At 43.8% G+C, this 27,713-nt stretch overlaps 1 protein-coding gene across 1 annotated transcript; it reads right to left on the bottom strand.

The window, feature by feature from the left end:
- Nucleotides 1-649: 649 nt before the first annotated feature.
- On the bottom strand, nt 650-27,060 carry BIRC2 (baculoviral IAP repeat containing 2). Its single transcript, XM_040460817.1, has 9 exons — nt 26,932-27,060; nt 23,098-25,241; nt 22,907-23,006; nt 19,502-19,580; nt 18,858-18,906; nt 3,972-4,214; nt 1,912-2,166; nt 1,596-1,637; nt 650-1,486 (listed from the first exon to the last, which is right to left on the bottom strand). The coding sequence occupies exons 2-9, from the start codon at nt 23,993-23,995 to the stop codon at nt 1,293-1,295; spliced, it is 1,860 nt and encodes a 619-aa protein (XP_040316751.1). The 5' UTR covers nt 23,996-25,241; nt 26,932-27,060; the 3' UTR covers nt 650-1,292.
- Between the last annotated feature and the right edge of the window lie 653 nt (nt 27,061-27,713).

Below are 27,713 nucleotides of genomic sequence, written 5' to 3'. Positions count from 1 at the left end.
AGACACACGCACGCGGACCTACCAACTCCATCAGCACCTCCTGCTGGAAACAAAGGTGGGAAGAGACTGGAGGATGGAGAAATCTGGACTCTTCCCAGTCTCTGTCTAAGGGATCTAAGGAGTTACAGGGTAAGAAGAGACACGGAGCATCTAAAGTATCTGAGCTTTCCGTGGGACCTCAGCCATCGACCAGATCTGGGACAGTGGGCCGGGCCCAAGGAGAAGTCCCCCACCACTGCCTGCATCCCTGCCTCCTCAGCTCACCAACACCCACACAGCAAAGCCATCACAGTCGTTTGTAAATCCCAATGCAGGTTTACCAAATTTGTTTTAATATGGATTTTGATAATTTCTATAATATAAGGGCACCTGGGTGGCTCAGGTGGTTAAGCGTCCAACTTTGGCTCAGCTCATGACCTCACGGTTTGTGGGTTCGAGCCCGTCAGGCTCTGTGCTGACAGCTCGGAGCCTGGAGCCCGCTTCGGATTCTGTGCCTCCCTCTCCCTCTGCCCCTCCCCTGCTCACACTCTCTCTCTCTCTCCCTCTCAAAAATAAACATTAAAAGAAAAAAATAGTATCTATAATATAAAAGCAACTAGATACCATCATCTAAAAGAATTTCATAGATCACATTAAATACTTCTTAGAATTCTGTTTTATGAATTCAATTTTTTATTTAACAGCTAACATCTGAGTGCTTACAGGGTGACAGACACTACAGTTATATACATTATTAACTCATTTAAATCTCATAAGGCATATAGAAAATAATTTTTAAGAGAAAAAAATGATGGTGCAATCTTTTTAAAGAACTTTATTAAGATGTTTCTCACAAATTAAGAAAAAGCTTATGTACCAGTAAGAAAAACACACTTATTTCAAAACACAAATGAAAAAACACCAGAGAGAATTTGGCACCAGGATTTGGGGAAAGTCCAGAGCTCCTGGTGTCCGTTTCTTTTACACTACATGCTAATGCAGCACTCAAAGCCTCCAGAAAGAATTCCAACACGAGGCACTGCTGCAGTGACTCCCCAGCGCTGAGGCTACGCCTGTGCTCACACACGTACGGCACTAGGGCCCGCCAAACGGAAACCTCCCCTTTTGTAGCAATAAAGACTAGCATTAAATAGGATAAATGATACTATTTTTTGAAACAAGACCACTAGTACCAAAGCAGATTACAAGTGTCATAATTAAAGAACAATCATTCTTTCTATACTCCGGATGGCTTCAAATGTTCAACAATGTTTTCGACACTTTTCTACATAAGCAAACATACGGTTTTTCTTTTATGAGAGAAAGGTCCGGACGGTGCCCTTGATTATACCCCTGCAAATGGGGCATTTTCTGAGGGAAGGGGCGCAGTCTTGGCACACCACCAGGTGGCCGCAGGGAATGAACACTATGGACACTTCTCGGTCCAGGCACACTTTGCAGGTTCTTTCCTCCTGCAGCCTCCTCAGCTGCTCTTCCAGCGACAGACCTGAGACGAACAGAACACTTGAGTGAAATTCAGTTCCTACGTAATTCCCGTTAGAAATTTTAACCACGGTAATATTTCAGGTTGGTCTTGGGTCTGAATTTTGTTTTACCTGAAACATCTTCTGTCGGAATATACTTCATATTCTTGTCCACTAAGGAAAGAAAAACAACAAAAAGCATTACTCTACCAAACAGAAGGTGGCTTCACCTGCCCGTTCTTCCCCACCCGCTGTCTAGTGGACACAGGTTCTACCTACAGACTGTCAAGAAGCACGTAGCCCTACTACGTCCGTGATGAAATCTTCCTTTCCTTAGAGCGAGTTACATTTATCGACTACAGTTTGTGAATTACATTTATCTTGTTTGTCAAACTTACAAGTGAACATCATCTGAAAGGTTTCTAAAATAATTTTACCAAAAACTCACCAAATAAGTTCTTATATAATGTAGGGTCAATCTCTTTTAAGCAGCTTTTGAAGATGTTGGCAGCAGCATTTCCTTTGACCAAAACGGTATCAATCAGTTCTCTTGCTTGCAAAGGTATCTGTGTTTTTTGCTTAATAATTTCATGTTCCTGTTTATTAATGACATTGGCCTTTAAAAGATTATCCAGGATAGGAAGCACACACGTCAACTGTTGAAAAAGAGCCATTCTGTTCTTCCGAATTAATGACAGATCATCTTCATTTAAAAAAGAAAAAAGGAAAAAAATCCGTTAGATTTTAAAACGTTCCAACCGTGTGCACACACACAGTCACTAACAACCAAGCCTACAAACAGTTCAGGCAGTAAATACATAGGAGCTTGAAAAAGAAGCACAAAATTACCTGTTTGCGATTTAATGCCTATCATCTAGAAAACTTCTGGAAGATACAGCTAGGGCATATTGTGTAGCGCACACAACACACAGTGTCTGTTCCTGTCACTTCTAAAAGTCTACATACTTACATGTCTCATGACCCTGCTACCTAAGAGAATTTTAAAGGACAGTAGAAACTTCCCACCTCTACTTCTCCACCCCTCAGCGAAACTAATACTGACTTAAGTTTTTTTAACGTTTATTTTTGAGAGATCGCACACACGCAAGTGGAGGAAGGGCACAGAGGGAGGGAGACACAGAATCCGAAGCAGGTTCCAAGCTCCGAGCTGTCAGCACACAGCCTGAAGTGGGACTCGAACCCAAGAACTGTGGGACCATGACCTGAGCTGAAGTCGGACACTTTACCGACTGAGCCACGCAGGCGCCCCTAATAATACTGACTTCTATTTGCATTATATCACTTTAATTTCATCAGCACTTTCATATCAACTGCCTTATTTGATAAAAAGATCCCGTCAGGTAAACAAGGCAGGTATGATGGTTCTCACTTTCAAATACGGACACCACCGCCTCAGCAACGACTGCCATCCCTGCGGTCAGAGAAAGCACCGGTAGCAGAGCCAGCATCCCAGCAGAGTGCTCCTCCCTCCGAGTCCATGGCTACCGCGGAGCCTCCCCCCACCCAGGCCAGGCCCCCTGGCTGCCTGCCCTGAGCGCGACCCCTTCCGGGTCAATCGAGTGAACACGAGGCGTCTTCAGGTGCTTGCAGCTTCTCCCTTCATCCTAGAGCGACCCACACAGCGTGTGCCACTGTCCTCTCCACTCCACAGGGGACACGGCCGACGTCTGGTTACGGAAACTGCAGTGTGCTGACTGACAGAGCCCAGATTTAAACACAAATCTGTACCAACTGAGAAACCAGACCTGAAATACTTTCCTACGTGACAGAGTAAGGTCCTCAACTCCTCCTGTGGTTCCTCGAAAGCTCCAGCCCAAACCCCAGTGGACACTACAGACACCACCTCCCTCCCCTCTGCCGGCTCAACTCAGGGCCTCCCCTAGACCCCACACCGAGTCTGGGAGCCCCGAGCAAGCACCACAGTCGGCACAGTACTTGACAGAGGTGTTCGCGCTCAGTTAACACTGCAGAAGGAGCGATCACTCGGGGGGCTTAGCCTGACCTGGACGGACACCAAGATAGTGCCCTTGCACCGGGGCTGCTCACCAAGTCCTAGAACTTCATCACTAGCTCTATTTTCTGTATAAGGACCACTCAGCAAGGATCAGAGAGTTAAAATACTGCTTTAAGAATACGATTTGAAGAAGGTGATCTTAAAAAAAACAAAAACACAACCTGCACTCAACCTTAAAATCTTCCTTTCTCAAAACAATTTAAAATTGTTCTATATCAAGAAGAAAAGCAATACGGCTCAAGAAAAGTGATGCTAAGATCCTCTGATTAGCATAAGTCTCAGGTGTAACTGAAAGATAAACGTATTTTAGAAAGCCTAGAAAGCCACGGTCAATGATCGTCAGCACAGCCCACAGGGCAGAAGGAGACGACGCGCGGCCGCCAGCAGTGAGCAGAGGCGGGTAGGCCTGCATCGGGTCACCCAGTCCCAGGATCCTCATGGCAAGAAGGCAGGTGACTAACACTCCCCGATACCTGATGCCAGCTCTTCAGTTTGTCTTTCCTTCTCTTCTTCTCTGGTCTCATCTTCAGCATCAAGAAGTGCCAACACAATATCACTGACTGTTTTGTAATTCTCCCCGCTCGTCAGGATCTTGCTCTGAACGGTCTGCTTCACCAGGTTTCTACCGAAGCCCATCTCCAAGGCTGCTTTCACCACGGGTGTGTTCATCATGACGGCATCTTCGGAGGAATTTTCTCCAGGCCCAAAATGAACGACTATTTGAAAAGACAGGTTACCAATGGTAAGTTCCACAAACATCAAAATACGGAGAAAAACAGTATGTCCCTTACCAGGCATATATCCTGGTAAGGGATATGAGCTATATGCACCAATTACCTATAATTCCAACAAAAGTATCAACTCAAGAAGGTTCAAGTGAGACTGTAATAACAAGTGAGACTATAACAAGTGTAATACACTTTTCCAAAATATCACTTCCTGGGCTGTGTCCTGGAACCTACTTGATGACAGACTCGCTAAGGACAGCACTCAGGAATTCATGTCTTTTTTAAATCCCCGAAATGATTCTGAGGCACGGCCATTTTGGGGAACAATACACTATACAAACGTAGGTACAGTCCAGGAAAGCGGGGGGGATCAACAAAGACTTCGTTAAAGATGGCATCAGAGTTTGGACTTGAAGGATAAACAGCATCTACAGAGGTGAACAGACGAATCAGAACAATATGGGAAGGAGAGTGACATGGGAGACCAGTTTGTGCAAAATATGTCTCAAGATGTAAAATGTGGGTGAAGAAGTAATGTGATATCAGACAGTGACAGGTGTGGAAAACAAGAAAACGAGTAAGATAAACTAGGAGGCAGGTAGACAAGGGAAATGATGGGGGGGGGGGGGGGGCCAGGAAAGCATTACCAGGGAACAGGGACACTTGCGTGAAAATTACAAAGAAACCTGACTGCCACCTACTGGAGAACTGGCATAATAACAACTCCCTTGTTCAAACATCCGGGGAAAAGCTGTCTGAAGGTAACACCAGAACACACATGGGAACCAGAAGAAGGAGCTCCAGGAGTATTGGAAAAAAATCTCTAGGCAAACAGAAAAGCAACCGTAAAAGCCCTAAACAAGACAAAAATCATCTCAATGTATACAAGAAGTGTATAAGTGACAAGTAGTCAAGAGATACAATGATCCCCAGATCATGTAGAGCCTTGCACATTTGTATTTTCCTATGTGCTAGAATGTTATGCAAACACTTTAAGCAGAAGAAAGATGAAATTTGATTTGTTTTTCCCAAAGGCGACTCTGGCAGCTCTGTGATCAACTCTCATGAGGTAGGATGGGATGAGGAGACCAATCAGGACACTATGACAGGCAATGATGACAGGTCTCCATCAGGTGGACGGGGGCACTGAGATCTGGGTGGGGCACAGGCAATGAAGGCACGTGGACGGTCGTGCTGGGCAGGGGCGCCGAGCTCTGGGGCACAGTATGAAGGCAGGAGATGGAAAGACCTCCACGGATTAAATATACAAAGTAAAGAGAAAAACTGGGATGATGCCTACCCAGAGTCAACTTTTTGACCTTAACAGGTGGGGGCCGTTAACAGAGCTAGGGAAGACCAGACAAGGAACAAATCCAAGGGATGACGGACAAGAGAAAAGATTTACTTTGGTCATATTAACCCTGAAATACCCACTATAGTCAAGTAGAGATTCAAACATGTAGGTGGACATGCCAGCCTGAAGCTCATAAAATGAAGAAATAAATTTGGGCCAAGTGTTGAGGGATACTCTATCATTTGTGGTTTGAAAAAGGAGCCACGAAGGAGACTGTTCATGATTAAACAGAGAAATAGCGGAAAACCAAGAACGTGGTGTCCAGGAAGCCAAGCAGAGAAGATGTCTTAAGAAGGATGCAGAACAATCATGTCAGCAACACTTCTGAGTAAGATGTCCCCCCACATGTATCTTGACTCAACAGCAACTTGGAATCCACCTGTCAACAACAGCACTTCTGAGCAAGCTTTGAGATGCAGGCAGATTTTGAAACCCCAGTGGAGTACAAAACCAAGAACTGTTTTCACAAGACGGGCGGGCACCCACAGGGCTGACAGTCCTGGCTACAGACCCACGCACAACCCCATACCCTTCAGGACGTGGATACAGGCCATCTGGCTTGGTCCTGCACCAGCACCCCCCACGTCTTGGTCCTACACCAGCACCCCACACGGCCTGACCATGAACCAGCATCCCACATGACCTGACCCTGCACCAGCACCCCCCACGTCTTGGTCCTACACCAGCACCCCACACGGCCTGACCCTGCACCAGCACCCCCCACGTCTTGGTCCTACTCCAGCACCCCACACGGCCTGACCCTGCACCAGCACCGCCCACGTCTTGGTCCTGCACCAGCACCCCACACGGCCTGACCCTGCACCAGCACCCCACCACACACAGAATGAGGAGGAGATGGGCCTACCCGCGCTTTGGCATAGAGACAGGTCTGCAGACACTGAAACTGCCTGTGAACTGGATCTGGCACAGTCTGGGAGCCACGAGAGAGAAACACACCAAATTCAGTCAAAATGCAGACTATGAAAGGACCTCGTAAAGAGGCTCCAACCTATCCCAGCTGCAACCTGCAGACAGGCCTGCTAGCCCCGGGACCCAGCAAGAGACATCCCCAGTACACACCTAGAGTGCCTGAGGGACCCCTGTACTTGGCTCCAGCTCCCCTAGTCTCGGTCCACAGCAATACGACTGGCATAGGACACTCCTGTCTCCACCTCAGAAGATCCTGAAACGGCTCCAGCCTCCAAATGCCATCAGGAAACAGTCCTGCCCCCCAAGCCATCTAGCAGGAGACAAGGCCACCCGTGTCTCCACAGCCAGGTCTACAGACCTCAATCTTGGCTGTAGGACCTGAAACAGCCCTGGGACTCAGTTCCAACCCCTCTCAGCCATTGTCCAGGGCCAGTCCCGCCAACCCAGGAACCCATCAGTGACCAAACAGGAGCCCTCCCGAGGACCCAGAGGGAGCCACACCCATCTGTGTATATGGTAACAGTCGTGCTGTCTGAGGACCCAACTGTGGACACTGAAGCAGACCCTTATCCCAACATCCTACAGAAGAATGTACTGGCACTGGAGGCAGTACGGCCCAACAAGGGATGGACCAGACAGGATCCATGCCAACCCCAGCCGCTGGAAACAAGACCAACCACGGATTCCACCACAGACCTAGCAACAGCTTTGAAACTGGCTCCAACCAAGCATCGGCCAAGGGAAAAGACAGGAAAAGGTCTTTATCTGCCAAAAACCAGTGTAAAGACGAGAAAAGATGGTTCTTCCTTCAAATGCGGACACCACCGAAATGCTACTCGGATCATGCAAAACAGGCAAAAGGACAACACCAAAGAAAACCAATAAAGGTCCAGGAATTTACCCCAAAGAAATGAATAGAGATCTACAATTTGTTATCATCTTACACTTAATGAAATTTAAGAGAACAAAGGAAGGCAACTAAATGAAATAATACGTGAACAAAATTAGAAATTTAATAAACAGAAACCACAAAAAAAAAAAAAATCCTAGGGCTGAAAAATACACTGAAAAATTCAGCACAGGTCTTTAAGTAACTGCCTTGACCACGGAGAAGAAAGAATCTGAGAGTGAAGGGAGATTATCTGAAATTAGCCGGTTATAGGAACAAAAAAGTGAAGAGAGCCTATGTGAATTACAGGACACCACCGAACAAGTGAATATCCCATCACAGGGGTTCCAGAAGAGAAAAAGCAGGAGAAAACTTATTTAAAGAAATAATAACTAAAAAGTCCCAAATCAGGAGACAGATATGGATACCCAGCAACAGTAAAATCTGAGAACCCTAAACATGATCAACCCAAACATTCCTCTAGATAGGCAATAATCAAAATGTTGAGAGTCAAAGATAAAGAGGAAACTTTGAAAACTGAGGGAAAAAAAGATTCCTTGTATACAAGGGGCACCCTCAGGCTACCTGTAGACTCTGGAGAAACCCTGCAGGCCAGGTGAGACTGACAGGATACATTAAAGAATGAAAAGACAAGAACCACACTAGGAATAACTGCAAAACTGTCCTTCAGAAAATAAGAAAAGGTAAAAACATTCCAGACAAAAGTTGAAGGAGTTCTTCACCCTAGACCTGCCCCACAAGTAATGCTAAAGGGAGTTGGGCAAGCTGAAGGGACACTCAGTAACATGAAAACATAGACAAGCACACAATTTACTGGTGAAGGTAGACAGTCAGCCAAATTCAGGATTCCCTACCATGTAACCATTCCTCTGGTATAAAAGCTAAAGGACAGTAGTAATAATCAGTACAGCTAGGAGCACCTGAGTGGCTCAGTCGGTTAAGCACCCGACTCTTGACCTCAGCTCTGGTCTTAATCTCAGGGCTGTGAGTTCAAGTTCCATGATGAGTGTGGAGCCTACTTAAAAAATAACTAAGTAAATAATACCTATAGCTAAAATAACTTGAATACATACAAAATAGGAAAAGATATAAAGTATGGCATCAACAGTGTAAAATGTACCGTAAAGATAATAAAAGTGTAAGATGTTACCAGCTTAAAACAGACTTACATCTATACTTTGTTTTAGGTTAAACCTCATGTGAACACAAAGAAAAAACCTAGAATAGATACACAAAATGTGAAGAAAAATTAATTAAAAGCATACCACTACAAAAAATAAATTAAAAAGAACTGCAGCCAGAGAGGAAGAAATGAACAAAGGAATTCAAATGTCTTTACATTACCAGTAATGACTTTAAAAGGTAAATGAACTAAGTTCTCTAATTAAAAGACACAGAACACTTGAGTATTTTTTAAAAAACAAAAAACAAAAAAGAGTGCAAAAAAAGAATTAACTAAGCCCATGGTGGGCAGAAAGAAGATAATATTAAAGATTAGAGCAGAAGTAAGTGACACAGAAACTGTAAAGACCATAGGAAAAAACAGTGACACTAACAGTTGGGTTTTTTTGAAAAGATATACAAAAACATGACAAACCTCTAGCAAGACTAACCTAGAAAAAAAGACTCATACAAAATTATAAATGAAAGAGAACACATTAAAACACATCCAAAAATGCAGAAGATCCTAAGAGACTACTGTGAACATTACAAACTAAACAATCTATATGAAATGGATAAATCCCTAAAAACCTACAACGTAACCACGACTGAAATCAGGAAAACATAAAATATCTGAACCGACCAATAACCACTAAGATGACTGAAGCAGTAATAAAAACCTCACAACAAAGAAAAGTCAAATATTAGATGACTGAATTCATGAATTCTACCGAATATTTTAAAAAGGATTAACACCAATCCTTCTCAAACTCTTTCAAAAAGATGAAGAGAGGGAACAATCCTAGACTCATTTCATGAGGCAGCAAGACACTAAAGACAGATAAGGACACTACATGAATAGGAACCACAGACCAATATCCTTAATGAACACAGACACTAAAATTCTTGGGGACGGTGAGGGCTAAAATGGCAGTGGAGTAGGAGGACCCCAGGCTCATCTCATCCCTCCAACACAACTCGGTAACTATCAAATTATCCTCCATATCCAGCAATCAACCTGAAGACTAACAGAACAAACTCCACAACTCAAGGGAGAGAAGAAATCACCACTGAGGAAGGTAACAAGTGTACAGACGTGGTTTGGGGGGGAAATGGATCACAGGTGCTGTGGATGGGGGGGGGGTTGGCCATGGTCGCAGAGAAGGGGGAGAGAGAGAGGAACACACAGGTGAATGCACAAGGAGAATGTTTCCCCAAAGCCATTGGCTTAGAAAACGAGAGGGGCTGATTTTCATGAATTCTTACCACCAGGAGGGCTTAAAGCCTGGAGTGTTAAAGGTCAGAAGGCTTGACTGAGATGGAGCCCCTAAGAGTTACCTGGGGAAAAGGCAGGCAAACAACCTGGAGGCAGACAGCATGGAAACAGGATCTGAAAAACGCCTGGGGCACACGTGGCTTGCCTGTGAGGCAGCATTCTGGGAGACAGGGGAAAAAGCAGCCAGCTCCCTCCCAGGGGAAAAAGAAGCCAGCTGCTGCCATATCCCTCCCCTGCCTCTCAGCATCAACAGAGCCACCTGCAGTAAACAGCACAGCGCCCACACTGGCTGCCTAACCTGCTTACACCAGATCCCACGCCCCTGCGCTCTACCAGTACTACCCTTCTCAGTCAGGTTCGCCTCAATCCCAGTGTGGGCGACTCCTTCCTCAGAAGACAGACAGAAACACCTGCCCACACCACATAGAAAACACCCACCCACACCACATCTCCGAACCAGAGAGCTCTGCAGAGCTTTAGTTCCAATGGAGGTGGTGACAGGTCTCACTTCACAAGCAGACCAGAGTAAACATCGTTAAAACTCGCTACACTCAGGCCAGGGACCAAACACTGCCCACAGCCCTGCAAGAAATATTAAAGGGGACTCTGAGTGGAAAGGAGACACCAAAAGTGACAAAGATAACAAAGGAACAGAGAAAACCTCCAGAAACAAAGTAATAAAAAAGCACTGAATTCCTATCTATTGACAATTATTCTGAACGTAAATGTACTAAAGTCTCCAGTAAAAAAAAAAAAAAAAAAAAGGTATCAGAATGGATTAAAAAACAACAACAACAACAACAACACACAAGATTTATCTATATGCTGACTATAAGACTTTTGGACCTAAAGACACCTGCAGATTCAAAGCAGGATAGAGGGGCGACTGGGTGGCTCAGTTGGTTACTTGGCTGAGATCATGATCTCATGGTTCAGGAGTTCAAGTCCCACGACAGGCTCTGTGCTGACAGCTCGGAGCCTGGCGCCTGCTTTGGACTGTGTGTCTCCCCCTCTCTCTGCCCCTCTCCTGCTTGTGCTCGCTCTCGCTCTCGTTGACTCTCAAAAATAAATAAAAAAACATTTAAAAAATTTTTTTAAAAAGTGGGGATAGAGAAACATTTATCATGCAAATGGCGCCTAAAGAAAACGGTCTAAACGTCTAAAGAAATGGTAGCACTACTTATATAAAACTAGATTTTAAACAGAAGACTGTAACAACAGATGAAGAAAGGCATTATATCACAACAAAGGAGACAATCAACAAGATAACAACTATATATTTATGTCCCCAACACGGGAGCACCCAAATATATAAAACTATTAATAACAGAAAGGGACTCATTCATTATAGTTCTATAATAGTAGAGGACTTTAACACCCCACTTACATCAATGGACACATCACCTAAACAGAATTATATGTTAAATATTATTTAATGTCAAACTGGTTTCCATACAACACCCAGACCTCATCCCAACAGGTGCCCTCCTCAATGCCCATCACCACTTTCCCCTCTCCCCCACCCCCCATCAACCCTCAGTTTGTTCTCAGTATTTAAGAGTCTCTTAAAACACACATACTTTTCAAGTGCACATGGGACATTCTCCAGAAGAGATGAGATATTAGGTCACAAATCAACAAGCACAAAAAAGTGAGATCATCATGCATGTGTTCTGACAACACTGCTATGAAATTAGAAGTCAACCGCAAGAAAAAACTAAAAGACCACAAATACACGGAGGTTAAAGAACATGCTACCAGGGGTACCCGGGTGGGCTCAGTTAAGCACCCAACTTTGATTTCAGCTCAGGTCATGAGCTCACAATTCTTGAGATGGAGGCCTGTGCCTGCTTGGGATTCTCAGTCTCCCCTGTCTCTGCCCCTCCCCTCTGCTCATGCTCGTGCACTCTTCCTCTCTATAAAATTAAATAAACGTTAAAAAAAAAAAAAAAGAACATGCTCAAGAAGCAAGAAAAATCTCCAATACACAACCAAACATTACACCTAAAGGAGCTAGAAAAAGAACGACAAAGTCTAAAGGCAGCACAAAAAGGGAAACAATAAAGACCAGAGCAGAAATAAATGGTACAGAAACTTAAAAAATTGAACAGATCAATGAAACCAGGAGCTGGTTCTTTGAAAAACTTAGTTAAAAGTGATAACCCCCCAGCCAGACTTATCAAAAAAAGAAAAGAAAGAGAAAGGACCTAAAAATAAATAAAATCACAAATGAGAGAGGAAAAAGAACCAACACCACAGAAATACAAACAAGTATAACAGAATATGATGAACAACTATATGCAACAAATTGGACAACCCTGAAAGAAATGGATAAATTCCTAGGAACATATAAACTACCTAAACTGAAACAGGAAGAATAGAATACTTGAAGAGACCAATAACCAGCAAAGGAATTCAATCAGTAATCAGAAAACTCCCCACAAACACAAGTCCAGGGCCGGATGGCTTCCCAGGTTGAGTTCTTACCAACATTTGAAGATGAGTGAATACTATTCTTCTCAAACTATTCCAAAAAATAAAAGGGGAAGGAAAATTTCCAAATTCCTTTTATCAGTCCAGCTTTACCCTGATACCAAAATCAGACAAAAACTCCACTAAAGACAATTACAAGCCAATACGCCTGATGAACATGGTTGCAAAATTCTCCACAAAATATGAGCAAGTCAAATCCAACAATACATTAAAACAATCATTCACCATGATCAAGTGAGATTTATTCCTGGGTTGCAACGATAGTTCAATATTCACAAATCACTCAATTTGATACACCACATTAATAAAAGGTAAGAACAATATGATCTTTTCAACAGACACAGAAAAAGCATCTGACAAAATATAACATCCATTCATGAAAAAAGCCTCAATAAAGTACGTTTGGAAGCAATACAACTCAACATCATCAAGGCCATATATGCAAATCCCACAGCTACTATCATAATCAAGGAAGAAAAACTGAGAGCTTTCCCTCTATTGTCAGGAAGACAGGGATGTCCACTCTCACCTTGTTATTTAATACAGTACTAGAAGTCCTAGCCACAGCAATTAATCAACAAAAAGAAAGAAGTCATCCAGATCAGCAATGAAGAGGTCAAACTTTCACTATGTGCAGATACCATGACACTCTAGATAGAAAACCCAAAAGACTCCAGCAAACAACTGCTAGAACTGATACACAAGTTCAGTGAAGTCACAGGATACAAAATCAATGTACAGAAATCTGTTGCATTTCTATACATCAATAATTAAAAAGAAAGAAAAATTCAGGAATCAATCCCATTTAAAATTGCATCAAGAGTAAGATACCTAGGAATAAACCTAACCAAAGAGATGAACTATCTGTACTCTGAAAACTATAAAATACTGATGAAACAAACCGAAGATGAGACAAAAGAAATGGGAAAACATTCCATACTCAAGGATCATAAAAACAAATATCGTGAAAACGTCAATACTACCCAAAGCAATCTAAACATTTGCAATCTCTAACCACAAGAGACCCCCAATAGCAAAAGCAACCTTAGAAAACAAAACAAACAAACAAACAAAAAAACACAAAAAAACAATGCTGGAAACATCACAATTCCGGACTTCAAGTTCTATAACACAGCTGTAGTAATGGAAACACTATGGAACTGGCACGAAAGTAGACACATCGCACAATGAAACAAATCGAAAACCCAGAAATGGACCCACCACGATATGGTCAATTAATCTCTGTCAAAGCAGGAAAGAATATCCAATGGGAAGAAGAATGTCCCTTCAACAAATGGTGTTGGGAAAACTGGATGGCAACATGCAAAAGAATGAAACTGGACCACTTTTCGGCCAAACTAAATTCAAAATGGATGAAAGACTAAAGTGAGACAGGAAACCATGAAAATTCTAGAGAACACACGCAACAACCTCTGACATCTGCCATACCAACTTGTTAGATATGTCTCCTGAGGCAAGGAAAATAAAAGCAAAAATAATCTATGGGGACATCATCAAAAGGCTTCTGCAAAGGAAGCAATCAAAAAAACTAATAGGCAACCTAAAGAGAAAATATTTGCAAATGACGTTATCTAATAAAGCTTTAGTGTCCAAAACATATAAAAAAAACTTGTAAAAAAAAAAAAAAAAGGGCAGAAGACACCTGGGTGGCTCAGTTGGTGAAGCGTCCGACTTCAGCTCAGGTCATGATCTGGTGGCTTGGGGGTTCGAGCCCCAAATCAGGCTCTGTGCTGACAGCTCAGAGCCTGGAGCCTGCTTCAGATTCTGTGTCTCCTTCTCTCTCTGTCCCTCCCCTGCTCACACTCTGTCTCTCAAAAATAAACATTAAAAAAAATTTTTTTTAATGGGCAGAATACATGAATAGACACTTCTCCAAAGAAGACATCCAGATGGCTAACAGACACATGAAAAGATGCTCAACAGCACTCATCATCACAGAAATACAAATCAAAACCACAATGAGGTATCACCTCACACTGGTCAGAATGGCTAAAATTAACACAGAAAACAACAGATGTTGCACTGATGATGGTGCAAAAGCAAACTGGTGCAGCCACTCTGGAAAACAGTATGGAGGTCCCTCAAAAAGTTATAAATAGAACTTATTCTACCATCCAGCAATTGTGCTACTAGGTATTTACCCAAAGGATACAGATACACTAATTCCAAAGGACAGATGCACCCCAATGTTTACAGCAGCACTATCAACAACAGCTGAATTATGGAAACAGCCCAAGCGTCCACCAACTGACGAATGAAGAAATAAGATGTGGTACGTATACGTAACAGAGTATTACTCAGCCATCAAAAAGAATGAGATCTTGCCATGTGCAACAACATGGATAGACCTAGAGTGTATTATGCTAAGCAAAGTAAGTCAGAAGGACAAATATCGTATGGTTTTACTCATGTGAAATTTAAGCAACAAACAAGAAAATGGAAGAAAATAGACAGCCAACCAAGAAATAGACTCTTAACTACAGAGAACAGACTGATGGTCACCAGAGAAAGGGTGGGTGGGGGGATGGGGAAAACAGGTAATGGGGATAAGCGGAGGGACACTTGCTATGATGAGCACCGGGTGATGTGTGGAAGTGTCGAATCACTATACTGTACACCTGAAACTAGTGTATGATAATACACTATACATATGTTAATGGGAATTTAAATAAAAACTTAAAAAAAATTATCAACAAAATACTACCAAACTGAATTCAACAGCCTATTAAAAAGATCACATAGGGGCGCCTGGGTGGCTCAGTCGGTTGGGCGTCCGACTTCGGCTCAGGTCACAATCTCGCGGTCCGTGAGTTCGAGCCCCGCATCAGGCTCTGTGCTGACCGCTCAGAGCCTGGAGCCTGTTTCAGATTCTGTGTCTCCCTCTCTCTCTGACCCTCCCCCATTCATGCTCTCTGTCTCTCCCTGTCTCAAAAATAAATAAACATTAAAAAAAAAATTTTTTTAAAAAAAAGATCACATATATGATGAAGTGGGATTCATCCCAGGATGCAAGGATAGTTCAACATATGCAAATCAGTAAGCACGATAAACAACATTAATAGAAAAAAGGATAAAAAGCGCATGATCCTTTCAATACTCAATAGATGCAAAATTTGAGAAATCTGCATGTGAAAGGCAATACCCTTTCACAACAAAAGTTCTCAACAAATTGCATATAGAAAGGACAAACATGGACATGGAAGGACACAACATGAAAGCCATATATAACAAACCTGCAGCTAACATGCTAAATGGTGAAAAGCTAGAAGCTTTTCCTCTAAAATCAGGAATAAAACAAGGGTATCCACTCTCCCCACTTTTATTAGTACTGGAAGTCCTAGCCATAGCAATTAGACAAGAAGAGAAATAAAAATGAAGTTTTAATTGTGTATGTTTGAAGATGACATGATCTTATATATTCAAAATCCTAAAGACTCCAACAAAAAAGTTACAATAAGCAAATTCACAAAGCTGTAGAACTAAAAAGTCACATTTCTATACACTAACAACATAGTAACTGAAAGAAAAAAATCCCATTTATAATAGCATTAAAGCAACTGTATCTCAATAAAACAATAAAATACTTAAGAAAAATATTTAGCCCGGGGGGTTAAAGATCTGTACACTGACACGGATTTAAAAAAACAAACAAAAAACTGGAAGACAAAAATAAGTGGAAAGATATGCCATGTTCACGAACTGGAAAAATACTGTTAAAATACCCATACTACCCAAAGCCATCTATAGAGTCCATGCAATCCCTATCAAAATCCCAATGTTACTCTTTCACAGAAATAGAAAAGAAAAATTCTCAAATTCATCCCAAACAGCCAAAGCAATCATCACGGAGGAAAAAAACAAAAACAAAAAAAAAACAACCAAGCCTGGAGGCATCACACTTCCTGATTTCAAACTGAGTCACAAAGCTACAGGAATCAGAACAGTATGGTATTGGATGAAAGAGAGACATATAAGGTCCATAGAACAGAACAGAGAGCTCAGAAAAAAAATAAATTCGTGCATATAGTTAACTAATATTTCACAAGGGAGCCAAAAATATTCAACAGGGAAAAGCGAGTCTTTTCCACAAAGTGCTGGGAAAACGAGAGACTCATATGCAAAAGAATGAAATTGGACCCAAACCTTCTACCACCACAAAAATTAACTCAAAATGGATTAAAGAGTTAAATATAAGTTCTGACACCATACAACTCCTAGGAGGAAATACAGATAAAAAGTTCCCAGACACTGGCCGTGACCAGAATTTTTTGGATAGGACGCTAAAAAGCCCAAGAAACAAAAGCAAAAACCAGTCAAGGGCACTGTATCAAAAAGTATCTGCAAGAAAGTATCTGGAAGTATGTGAAAGAAAGTATCTGCAAACATGTATGAGAGAAGTGGTTAATATCGAAAAGTATATGAACTCCCAGAACTCCAAGGGAAAAAAAAAAAAATTTAAACATGGGCAGAGGAGCTGAAGGTATTTTTCCAAAGACATACAGATGGCCAAGAGACATATGAAAAGATGCTCAACATCACCAATCAATGCGAAATGCAAATCAAAACCACAATGAGGTATCACCTCACACCCGTTGAAATGTCTAGAATCAAAAAGACAAGAAATAACAAGTGCTAGCAAGAATGTAGAAAAGGGAACCCTGGTGCACGGTTGGTGGACATGTAAATTGATGCAGCCACTGTGGATAACATCATGGAAGATTCCTGAAAACATTACAAACAGAACTTCCCAATGATCCAGCAATCCCACTTCGGCATATGTATCGGAAGGAAATGGAATCACTCTCTCAAACATTTATCTGCACTCCCGTGTGTACTGCAGCAGGATTCACAACAGCCAGTTCATGACGACCTCTAAGTGTCCATCAACAGATATGAATACAGAAAATGGAGGCGGAGGCACACGCACACAGCGGAGTATTATTAACCCATAAAAAAGAAGGAAACCCTACCATTTGCAACACGGATGGACTTTATCAGAGGAGTATGCTGTGAGGATCTGATGTACGGTGTACTGGCGACAGCTGACAACACTGTATTACACACTCTGAAGTCACTATAAAAGTAACCCTTAAATGCTCTTATCTCACAAAAAAACTAAAATTACGTGAGGAGACCAATGTGTTCATCTTAATGTGGCTCAACTGTGCACTTCACACCGTAGACTTACATGGTGCTGCATGTCAGTTACATCCCAATAAAGCTGGGACGAAAGGGATGAAGCACTGAACTGTTTCTAAGGCTGAGGACAGAGCAGTACATTTACTGAGCTGGCGGTTCTTGGTGACCCTGACAAGAACAGCCTACAGTCGAGTAAGCTGAAGAAAAAATGACAAAGAGCGTAAGCTCAGATTAAATTCTTCCTTTGTTGTAAAAGGAAGCCAAGAAGTGAGACAACAGCTAGAAGACAACACAGGTGCAAGAAAAGGTCCTGTTAGGGTGGCGATGGCACAGGAAGTTTGCACGATAAAGTAAGTAACTTGGAGACAGAAAGGGAAGGTCACTGCCCCAGCCAAGATCTTAACACTGGCAGCAGGTCTGAGATACGAGGACAAAGGCCAAGTGCAAGAGCTGGCCTCAGTTCTTTCAAGAGGGAATGGACAGGAGACGTTAGGATGGCCTGCGGACGCTGACTCTGCTAGGGGAGACGGAGCAGTTCTCTCTGCACCCGTGAAGCAAGGCTATGAGCTGCGAGGAAGTCAGGGAAGAGGGTGTCGAAACTTAGGGAGAGAGGCAATGTCATTTTCTGAGGGAATCACAGCAGGGCGGCCCAAGACCACTCGGCCCCGGTGGCTTTTCCAGTTCTAACATACAGGAAGGAGTTATGTCAAACACCAATTCCAAACCCTCAACAACCCTCCCATGTCATGGTTCCCAAGACCCATATGCATCATGGTCACCTCGTTCTGGTCCTGCTGCAATTCTGACAATATTCCTTTCAGTGGCGTGCCACCAAAAGAACACCCCTTTCTCAGTGCAGGGCAGAAACCATGGACTGTCACCTTCACTATTTTGGACACACTAACGTATGTAACTTACATATGTTAACTAAATGCCTATCCTTGCACTAGAATACTACATACCTCATAAATAACTAACGTGTAGCGTAAGTCTTCCATCATGTCAACTGACCCTTTTCAAAAACACCAGCTCGTGGCAAGCTTCCCCTCTACGGGGGGGCGTATTGCTCACACCTCTAATCTGGTACCTGTGAGCTACCTGTGATGCTCGGGTCTCTTCTGCAGGCGTCTGGTCTCCCCAGTTGCAACGTCAGCACTTTAAGAACAAAGATTAGTATACCTGCCAGAATCCTCTAAAAGGGTCATGAATCTTAGTAAATACGTCGTATTTGTTAAATTCCCTACACTTTTTCCTATGTCCTCATAAATCAAATTCTCTGTACATCCTTTCATGTTTAACATTCTTATAAAAATGTCCATTCTATATCTGGAATATTTTCATACGTACTTGGTGGATCAGTATTTTCATCTCCAGGAGTATCTGAAGTTGACAAAAGCTATGAAACAAAAGAAAAATTAATAGGTAAAATCGGAACTCTCAAACAACCTTGAACAGCGCACCATTAAGATCAGTGTACCTTAAGTAATGTACATCATCCGACAACTAGATAATTTATAAACTTACTTTGCTTTGTTTCACCTTAACCACCATAAAAATCCCCATAAACTTCACCTACTTCCAAATTAAAGTTCAAGTATTTCTGTAGTTTCAGGAAAGGAGGAACAAATATGAATGGCTTCTCATTCCACTGAAAAGGTGTATTTCAGCTAGGTCACTGTCAGTGATTCCAAACTCCTAACAAGTTGGTTGGTTTGTTTTTTCTTGAAAAGATAGAGGAAACACTACAGATCCTCCTCCAATTGCACCACAAATCTGTACAGGGGCAGAATGATTTTTCAAAAGACTAAAAGCAAAAAACCTTTTCTAAAAAGCCTTGACCAACGTAGTTACAAAAAGTAAAACTACAGATCTCACTAATTGGACATAAATTAACCCTAATTTACAGGAAAACAGATGTAAATATTATTCATAATAATTTCTGGTTATTATTATTTAAGAGAATTCAGTGTTGCCAAATATAACTTACTCACCTGCTCAAGAAGGTGAGGGTATCGAGCTTGAATCTCATCAACAAAATCCTGCCCCTTCATGCGAATCAAGAACTCACACCTATAAAAAAGGAGAAAAATTACTTTTAACAAGTATTATATACCAAAAATATAACCTGATCATTCTAGAAAAGTGGCTTTCAAACTGTGCCCCCGAGTATAAATATTTTACATCACAACACAAATATGTATGCATTTGTACATATCAAACAGAAAAAAAAATCCTCGTATAACACTACTAACTCTTATTACGTATTGATGCATTCTGGTATTTTCTATTTAACCACATTAACACACAACAACAATGGAAGGGTTTGAAACTCAAAGGGAGCACAAGGTAAACCTTGAAAAATGCTGTTCTGGTCAGTTCACTTTTGGGGTTTCACATAGTTTCGGAAACTGTAATTTGGTATTTCTAAGATATAGTCTTTCACAACAAAGTAACTAATGATCTTTCTCCACGGTCCACTCTTCCATTATATGTGATTACATGTGAAGCACAAACCCTCCCTCCAAAAAATATGCAAGTATTTCTATCTACATACAGTGTCTCCCAAATTCTTGCTTACAAACCACAACTTGTTAAAGACGGTCCCAGTAACCTGCATTCCATTCCTTTTGTTTTTCAATAAATTGGTTCTAAACAACTCAATACCCATGTGCAAAAAAAAAAAAAAAAAAAACCTCCACCTTTGTTTGCCATACTACAGGCAAAAGTCAACTAACAAAGAAACACAGAACTAAGCTTTAACCCTAAGGCAATGTAACTTCTAGAAGAAAAACAGTAGAAAATTCTCTTGTCCCTAGGTCAATTAAGACTTCTTAGCAAAGAGATCAAAAGCATAATCCAGATAAAACTGAAAAACTACCATCCTTAAAACCCACTGTTAAAACAATGAAAAGACCAGCCACAAGCCGAAAGCTGGCAAAACACTCTTGATAAAGAACGTGTACCCAGAATTTAAGAACTTTTCAAAGCTTAACAATTAAAACTAAAATGGGCAAGAAGATTTGGACATTTCACCAAAAAACATATGTAGATGACAAATAAGAAGCTCACCATCATTAACCATTAAGGAAATGCTCGCTGAAATCGCAGCGAAATACCACGACATACCTCCGAGAACGGCTAAAATAAAACCACCTGCTGATCCCAATCGCAGGGAAGACCATGAGCGCCTGGGGATCTCCCACACCGCGGGCGGGCTTCCGAAAACAATAGAGGGGTTCTCAGGAATTTAAAACTCGCCTTACAACTCACCAATCTCACGCCCAACTATCCACCCAAGCAAAAGGAAAACGTATGTTCCCAATTGTTTACAGTGGCTTTATTCAGTATCACTCCACGGTGAGAAAAACCCAAATGACCTTCACCTGGTGACTGGGTAAAATCAACAGACATCATCCAAGGCTTGCTCAAAACTTAAGTTTATTGTCAACGAGATAAAACAGCTGGTTGTCACTATGTTCTCGGTCTTCACACGGTTTTAATTTATTTTTATTCTGGGACCAATCAATTTATATTCCCGATGATTACAGCAGGAAGTAAAATGAACCCTGGTTAATATATCTCCCCTCCTCTAATAAATCTGATAAAGACAGATTTGTCTTAGTCACTGCTATGTCTCCGGTATCTACAATAGCATCCAGCAGGCACTCAAATATTTGACGAATGAACTGTTACAATACAGTGATTAGCAATTAATCCATTTTGGTTTCTCATTTACTGAGATTAAAGGTTATCCCCAATTGAAATTTGCTGTTTTCAGACGGTTTACTAAAAGCACCCTTTTCCCTTATTTAGCCATCTAAAAACACAAATGACAGAAATAAACCAACGTTTGGTTTGGTTTTACTTTATAAAGGACAAAATGCAGTAATTCAAACACTGGAACAGGAAAGCTGTTTTTGTTTTTTTCATACAGTATTAAATTTCAACTTACGTGTACACAACCCCCTGGAGCTAGGCATAATCAAATCATTTAAAATTCTGACAATATGCTTTTTCCTAAATACATAACTTAACCAAAATATAGGTCACTTTGAGAGTTAAAAAGTCAAATGTTCTATTATGAATTTAAAGATAAAATTTTAAAACATAACTTTTAACAATGTACTGATCCATAATAAAATATTTCTTACTTCAGGTTTCTTTTTTACTGTATCACACAAAAATGACAAAAGGATGTTTCAATTTCTTCAAGGGGTTCAAGAGACGACTCATTACTGTGAAAGGCACTCACAGGTCACAACACTGTGCTGTGCAATCCCACCTACATGAGGTAACTAGCTCAGTCAGATTCAGAGACAGGAAGGAGAGTCCTGGTGGGAGCAATGGGTACAGGTGACAGCTTGGGAAGGTGAGAAAATCTGGAAATGGAGGGTGCTAATGACGAGGAACGATGTGAACGCACTTAATGCCACAGAACTACAGACTTAAAAATGGTAAAAGTGACAAATTTTGTTATCTGTTCTTAACCACAATGTAAAAAAACTGTCTAATCCAACGCCCCCATTATAGAGATGAGGACAGAGTTTCAAATGGGTCACACGCCGTCCATCCAAGTTCACACAACTCCTCAAAAACGAAAAATTTCTAGTTCTATTTCCACTAACAACAGGGCCTCTCAATTCTTTGTAGGCGACGGTATAAAACAAGAGACACCACTAGAGACACCCTGACTAACAGGAGATGAGCAACAGATCACAGATAACCCGTAAAGGGGGCACCCGGGGGGCTCAGTCAGTAAAGCATCCAATGTCAGTTCAGGTCATGCTCCCACGGTTCCGGAGTTCGAGGTCCCGCACTGGGCTCTCTGCTGTCAGCACAAAGCCTGCTTCAGACCCTCTATCCCCATCCCTCTCTGTCCCTGACCAGCATATTCTCTCTCTAAAAATAAATAAATACAGTTAAAAAAAAAAAAGAAGATAAACCGTAGAGAAAAAAGGAATTTACAATCATAACCAAACTTAATCAGCTTTTATTCTATGTATCTGTAGGTCTTCTCTAAATCATTTTATGTCCCTTCTTATTCTTTTTCCTTTTTTCCTATGTAGGTTCTTTCGCGCTATTTTACATATCCTTGTAATCCTTAAGATTTCTTTAAAGCAAAGTGGGAACCTCATAAATAAAACGCAGGGCCAAAATGGTAAACCAATCATCAAGAGTAAGTTAAACTACATCCTGAATACATGGCTTACAAAAGAAGAGAACATTCTGAAACACTTTTCATCAAAATAATTAACGCTAACATTCGGGGTTTTAAAATGTTCCCCAATGGCATAAAAGCAGCTTTGATGTACTGAAACCTAAACATAAACCACTTAAGGACATCTACCCCTTGTAAGCCCAGGGTTTTGTGCAGAAATACCTTTCAGAAGAATTACCTTGGAAACCACTTGGCGTGCTCCACCCACGGGTCGTCTCCAGATTCCCAACACCTTAAGCCACCATCACAACAAAAGCATTTGACGTCATCATTGCGACCTAAAGAAAACAGACCGAAGTTCAACATGCAGGTTCTAATACGTAAACAGAAGTGAACGGGAGAAAACACACAGCTGTGCTAGGCTCTCACCCACGTAATAGAAGCCGGCACTGGCGAGCTGCTCGGGTTGGACCGGGACGCTCGACGGCCAGCACACGAACGTTCTCAGCCGAGCTGCGTGCGTCTGCATGCTCAGGTTTGAAATGCTAAACCTCAGCGTCTCCAGAGAATTTTCCAGAAACGGGCAGTTGGGAAAATGTCTCCGATGCTCTGACAGAGCGTCATCCTTCGGCTCCCAGTTACTGAGAGTGCCACCGCAAGCAAAGCAGGCCACCTTGTCCCCAGGCCCTATGTAATAGAAGCCGGCTCTCGCCAACTCTGAGGGTGACAAGAAGGTTAATGGCCACATGTGGTAAGTCAGAAATCGAGCTTCCTCAGTACTCATCGCGTAACTGTAGGGGTTAGTCCTCAATGGGGAGAAGTCTTCGAGTGCTCTAGAATTCACAGGGTTTGGTGAAAGGTTGGAATGAGAACCACTGAATGTGCCACGGTGTTCCAAAGTGGGAGACAGCAAATGTGGAAAACTGTTTCTCATTGGAGAAGCATTCTTAGAGGTGGATTCCAGACTAGTAAGAGAAACCAGACTGTGAATAAAACTACAGCTGGGATACAGCTGTTTATGCTTTTCAATAGGACTGTCTCCATGCTTCCAGTTGTCCAGCATCAGGCCACAGCAGAAGCATCTAACCTTGTCCTTCACACCAGTGTAGTAAAACCCAGCACGCGCGAGACTCCTTTCTGAGACAGGAACACCGGCGGGAAACGTCGAATACGTGGACATCCTATACAGTTCACATGAAAGGTCATACTGTATTCTTTGCTTGCTGCCGACTGTCCGATTTGTGAAGATCGTGCTATCTTCCATTGTACTCTTAATTCTCTGACAAGAAGAACCTGGCACGAGTCTCTGGGAAGTACTTTTGTGCATGAGTGATTTCACTTTTTGATGGCTAAAAACCTTCACATGAAATTTCTCAACTCTTCGCCCTATATTAGTTTTTTTTTTGGTTGTTTTTTTGGGTTTTTTTTTTTACCGTAAAAAAGAATCAAGTAAGGTCCTACTTATGTGAAGTTCACCACACCCTCTTTACAGGATTTATACCTGAGTTTACACTCAGGTGGGATGAATATCTTTCCTTAAGTATCAAGGTACTATTTAGTACTGTTTAAGATTATAACATCATTTGGTGTTATACTAACATAAAGGCCTCAAAGAAGCTGATACACGAATGAAAGTATGTTAAAACTGCTGGATTCTGCAAGGAAGCTGATATTCCCAAAATTCTAAATTAACAACGTACCTTAATTATGCCTTTAGTTTAGTTATAAGGGACAAAGACTGTTTATCAAGACAATTACTGATTATGCCTCAAGAGGGAAAACCTATACGCAGATTTCTTTCAAGCACTTTAACATTTTTTAAAACTTGTTTTATTCTAATAAACAAGAATTAAAGTCTTCATAGAGTCATATTATCTAAAAGCTAATTTCACATAGGTTATCACAATATTCACTTAAGTGGGTTATATTAACTTCAGTACCTACTTCTGGGGATATCAACACCGACAAGCTTTATTGAACCTATAGCCTGGTTAGCGTGTATGATGTCAAACGAAATGAAATCTCCCTAAAGCGAACTCTTCCACCTTGGTTAAATATTGTCTATATCTGTTTCTACTTCCTGCAGCATCGTTATGTTGTCTTTCTTCCTAACTCTGCCTACCAATTTATTATACTTGACCAGTTGAAGGTATTTTCTTCATCAACTACTTAACCATAAAATTCCCACAAGAGAAACTTCTACACTGCATTTAAAAAGCCAATAAACTATCTTTCATTTAGAAATCATGTATATAAAATATTCATTTTGTAGAGATAAATCAACTTACGAAGATAACAGCTTATTGTTTCTAGTGTTACCACAAATGCTTAACAAAACATCATAAACAGAATTACTATTTGTGCACATGTACCAGTAACTGACCCTACTAGGCTTTTCTCTGAAAACGCTTAATGTTTTAAAACTGTAATCCACACACAAAATTACACTCTATAGAATTCAAACTATATCCCTTTATAAAGTTCCTCCCTAATGGGAGTCTCCATAACGGGATTACTGCAGGGGAAAGAAAGGGGGGGGGGGGGGGGGGAGTCGACTCTTCAAGGCTGAAAATCTGGAAAGAAGAAAAAAGCTATTTTAGAAAACTGTACTTTCATGGTAAACAACTAATAGGCTGTTCAGGGTATTCACTAAGTCTAAAAACGATTTACACTTCAGATAACTCCAGAAACCGTCACCAAAATTTTCCAACTAGAAAAACTCTTAATTAAAATAAATGCAACATACCCCATGAGCACTGATTATACCTTTTTTAAAAATAATTTTAGGGGCGCCTGGGTGGCGCAGTCGGTTAAGCGTCCGACTTCAGCCAGGTCACGATCTCGCGGTCCGTGAGTTCGAGCCCCGCGTCGGGCTCTGGGCTGATGGCTCAGAGCCTGGAGCCTGTTTCCAATTCTGTGTCTCCCTCTCTCTCTGCCCCTCCCCTGTTCATGCTCTGTCTCTCTCTGTCCCAAAAATAAATAAACGTTGAAAAAAAAATTAAAAAAAAAATAATAATTTTAGTATTTATTTCTGTTCCTTTTTTAAAAATGTTTATTTTGAGAGGGAGACACAGACGAGCAGGGGAGGGGCGGAGAGAAGGCCAGAATCTCCAGCAGGCTCCACCCCAGCAGAGCCCCAGGCAGGGCTGGATCCCACGACCCCGGGAGCACCACCTGAGCGGCGATCGAGAGTCCCGCGCCTAACCGACGGAGCCACCCAGGCGCCCCAGCACTAGGATGATTTGTAAAACGCAAACAGTGCTGAGGACAGACATTAGCACCTAGAAAGCTACGCTGCTGTTGGTCCCCCCACTTCTGGTGACCACTTCTAACAGCTTCAGGACACGTCTGGCAGTTTGCTGGACGCAAAAGACGGCAGCGGAGGAGGGAGCCTGCGGTCCCTAAGAGGCACACGAACAGCAGTAACCTCACAGTCACGCTGTGCTAACGCCGAGTCTCTGCAGGGCCAGGCGACTGGCAGTTAAGAAGAGAGGCAGCGAGAGCGCGCCCCTCTCAACGCCTCACCCGCGCGCACAGAGCAGCCAGAAAACCCGCACACACCGCGGCCCGCGAGAGGCTTCCCTCACCTCGGACCCCGCCCTCCCCCCCCGCCGCGCCGCCCTCCGGAGGCCGCGGCCGAGGGACCCCGCGCGCCCCAGACCCCGCCCTCCCGAGGCCGCAGCCGAGAGACGCCCTGCGGCCCGCCCCCGCCCTCCCGAGGCCGCGACCGAGGGACCCCGCACGCCCCGGACCCCGCTCTCCTGAGGCCGCAGCCGAGGGACCCCGCCCTCCGCAGGCCGCAGCCGAGGGACCCGGCGGCCCGCCCCCAGCGCCGCGGACCCCGCCCTCCCGAGGCCGCAGCCGAGGGACCCGGCGGCCCGGCCCCCCGCACCCCAGATCCCGCGACCCGGACCCCGCCCTCCGGAGACCGCAACCGAAGGACCCCGCACCTCAGGTCTCGCGCCCGGAACCCCGCCCTCCAGAGGCTGCAGCCGACCAGCCCCCCGCGGGGACGCCGAGCGCGCGGCTCTGCCGGAGTCCGACCGACGGTGCGGGGGCGGCGGCCGGAGCGCACCTCCCGGCAGCTCGGCTCTGACTCCCCCCGCCCGCGAGCCTCGGGGCCGGGCTCTCGAGCCGCACGGGAGCGTCGGCGACCGAGAGCACAGAGCCCAGGCGCCTGGCCGAGGGACCCGCAGCCTTCCCCTCCCCCCACCCAGCCTGCGCGCCCCGACCGCCCCGCACCCAGACCGGGGCCGCCCTCACCGCGGACACGGCGCGCCGGCCTCCAGAGGGCCCGAGCGGCGGCGTCCACCGGAGATGCGGCCGGCCGGCACCGCTCCGGCGTCCCGAGCCCCCGCCCAGGCGGGGCACGCGCTGACGCACGCTGACGTCAGCGCGACGCCGGGGTTCGCGTGAGAGGGCGGGGCCTCACGCCAGCTGGCGCCCCGGACTCACTTCCTCCCGAGGGGCGGGGCGCGCCCCGCGGAATTCCTCCGGAGCTGCGTCGGCGCCTGCGTCTGCGCCTGCGCCTGCGCCTGCGCTTGCGCTTGCGCTGTGGGAGCCCGCGCCTTAGGATGGTCGCGGGCTGTGGGGACTTTCGCTCGGCCGGGCTGGGCAGACGGGGCAGTCCCAGCGGTACGCGGACGAGTGTCAGGCCACTAATCTTGCAGTCGGGACTTTGTACTCTCTCGGGAATCCCGTCTATTCATAATCGCTCAGTGTGTCCTTTTGTTCTTAAACTGTTGGTGTTGCGGTCTGGGAGCACGTATGTCAGGACAGCGTCCTCGTCCCGACAGCGCTCAACCCTGCCGTGAGCGCAGTACGGGGCCGGGCTTGGCGGCCGGTCCGCTGTGGACCGGGGACCGGGGCCTGCGTGCACGGCGGGCGGATAGGACGCCCAGGGCGTCCCCGCACGGTGATGAGCCGCGAGTGACTGCGTTTCATACGCGGTCTGTCTTCTCGCGGGGACCCCGGGGGCGACCTTTCCAGACTCCCAGCTTGCGAGCCACGTGGTCAGGCGGCCGGGGAATTCCAGGACCTGAGCG

Source organism: Herpailurus yagouaroundi, unplaced genomic scaffold (genome assembly GCF_014898765.1).
Source record: "Herpailurus yagouaroundi ecotype Mexico unplaced genomic scaffold, PumYag 251, whole genome shotgun sequence".
Classification (NCBI taxonomy): domain Eukaryota; kingdom Metazoa; phylum Chordata; class Mammalia; order Carnivora; family Felidae; genus Herpailurus; species Herpailurus yagouaroundi.
Note: the sequence above shows the minus strand (reverse complement) of the source record. Positions and strands in the feature narration are given on the sequence as shown.

Excerpts from the sequence above, each read along its gene's own strand:
- BIRC2 (XM_040460817.1), bottom strand. The coding sequence starts at position 23,995 with ATGCACAAAAGTACTTCCCAGAGACTCGTGCCAGGTTCTTCTTGTCAG. Across the intron at positions 18,907-19,501 it reads ACCCTCACCTTCTTGAGCAG|CTTTTGTCAACTTCAGATAC; the intron begins GTGAGTAAGTTA and ends TTTGTTTCATAG. Across the intron at positions 1,638-1,911 it reads ATTATATAAGAACTTATTTG|TGGACAAGAATATGAAGTAT; the intron begins GTGAGTTTTTGG and ends TTCTTTCCTTAG.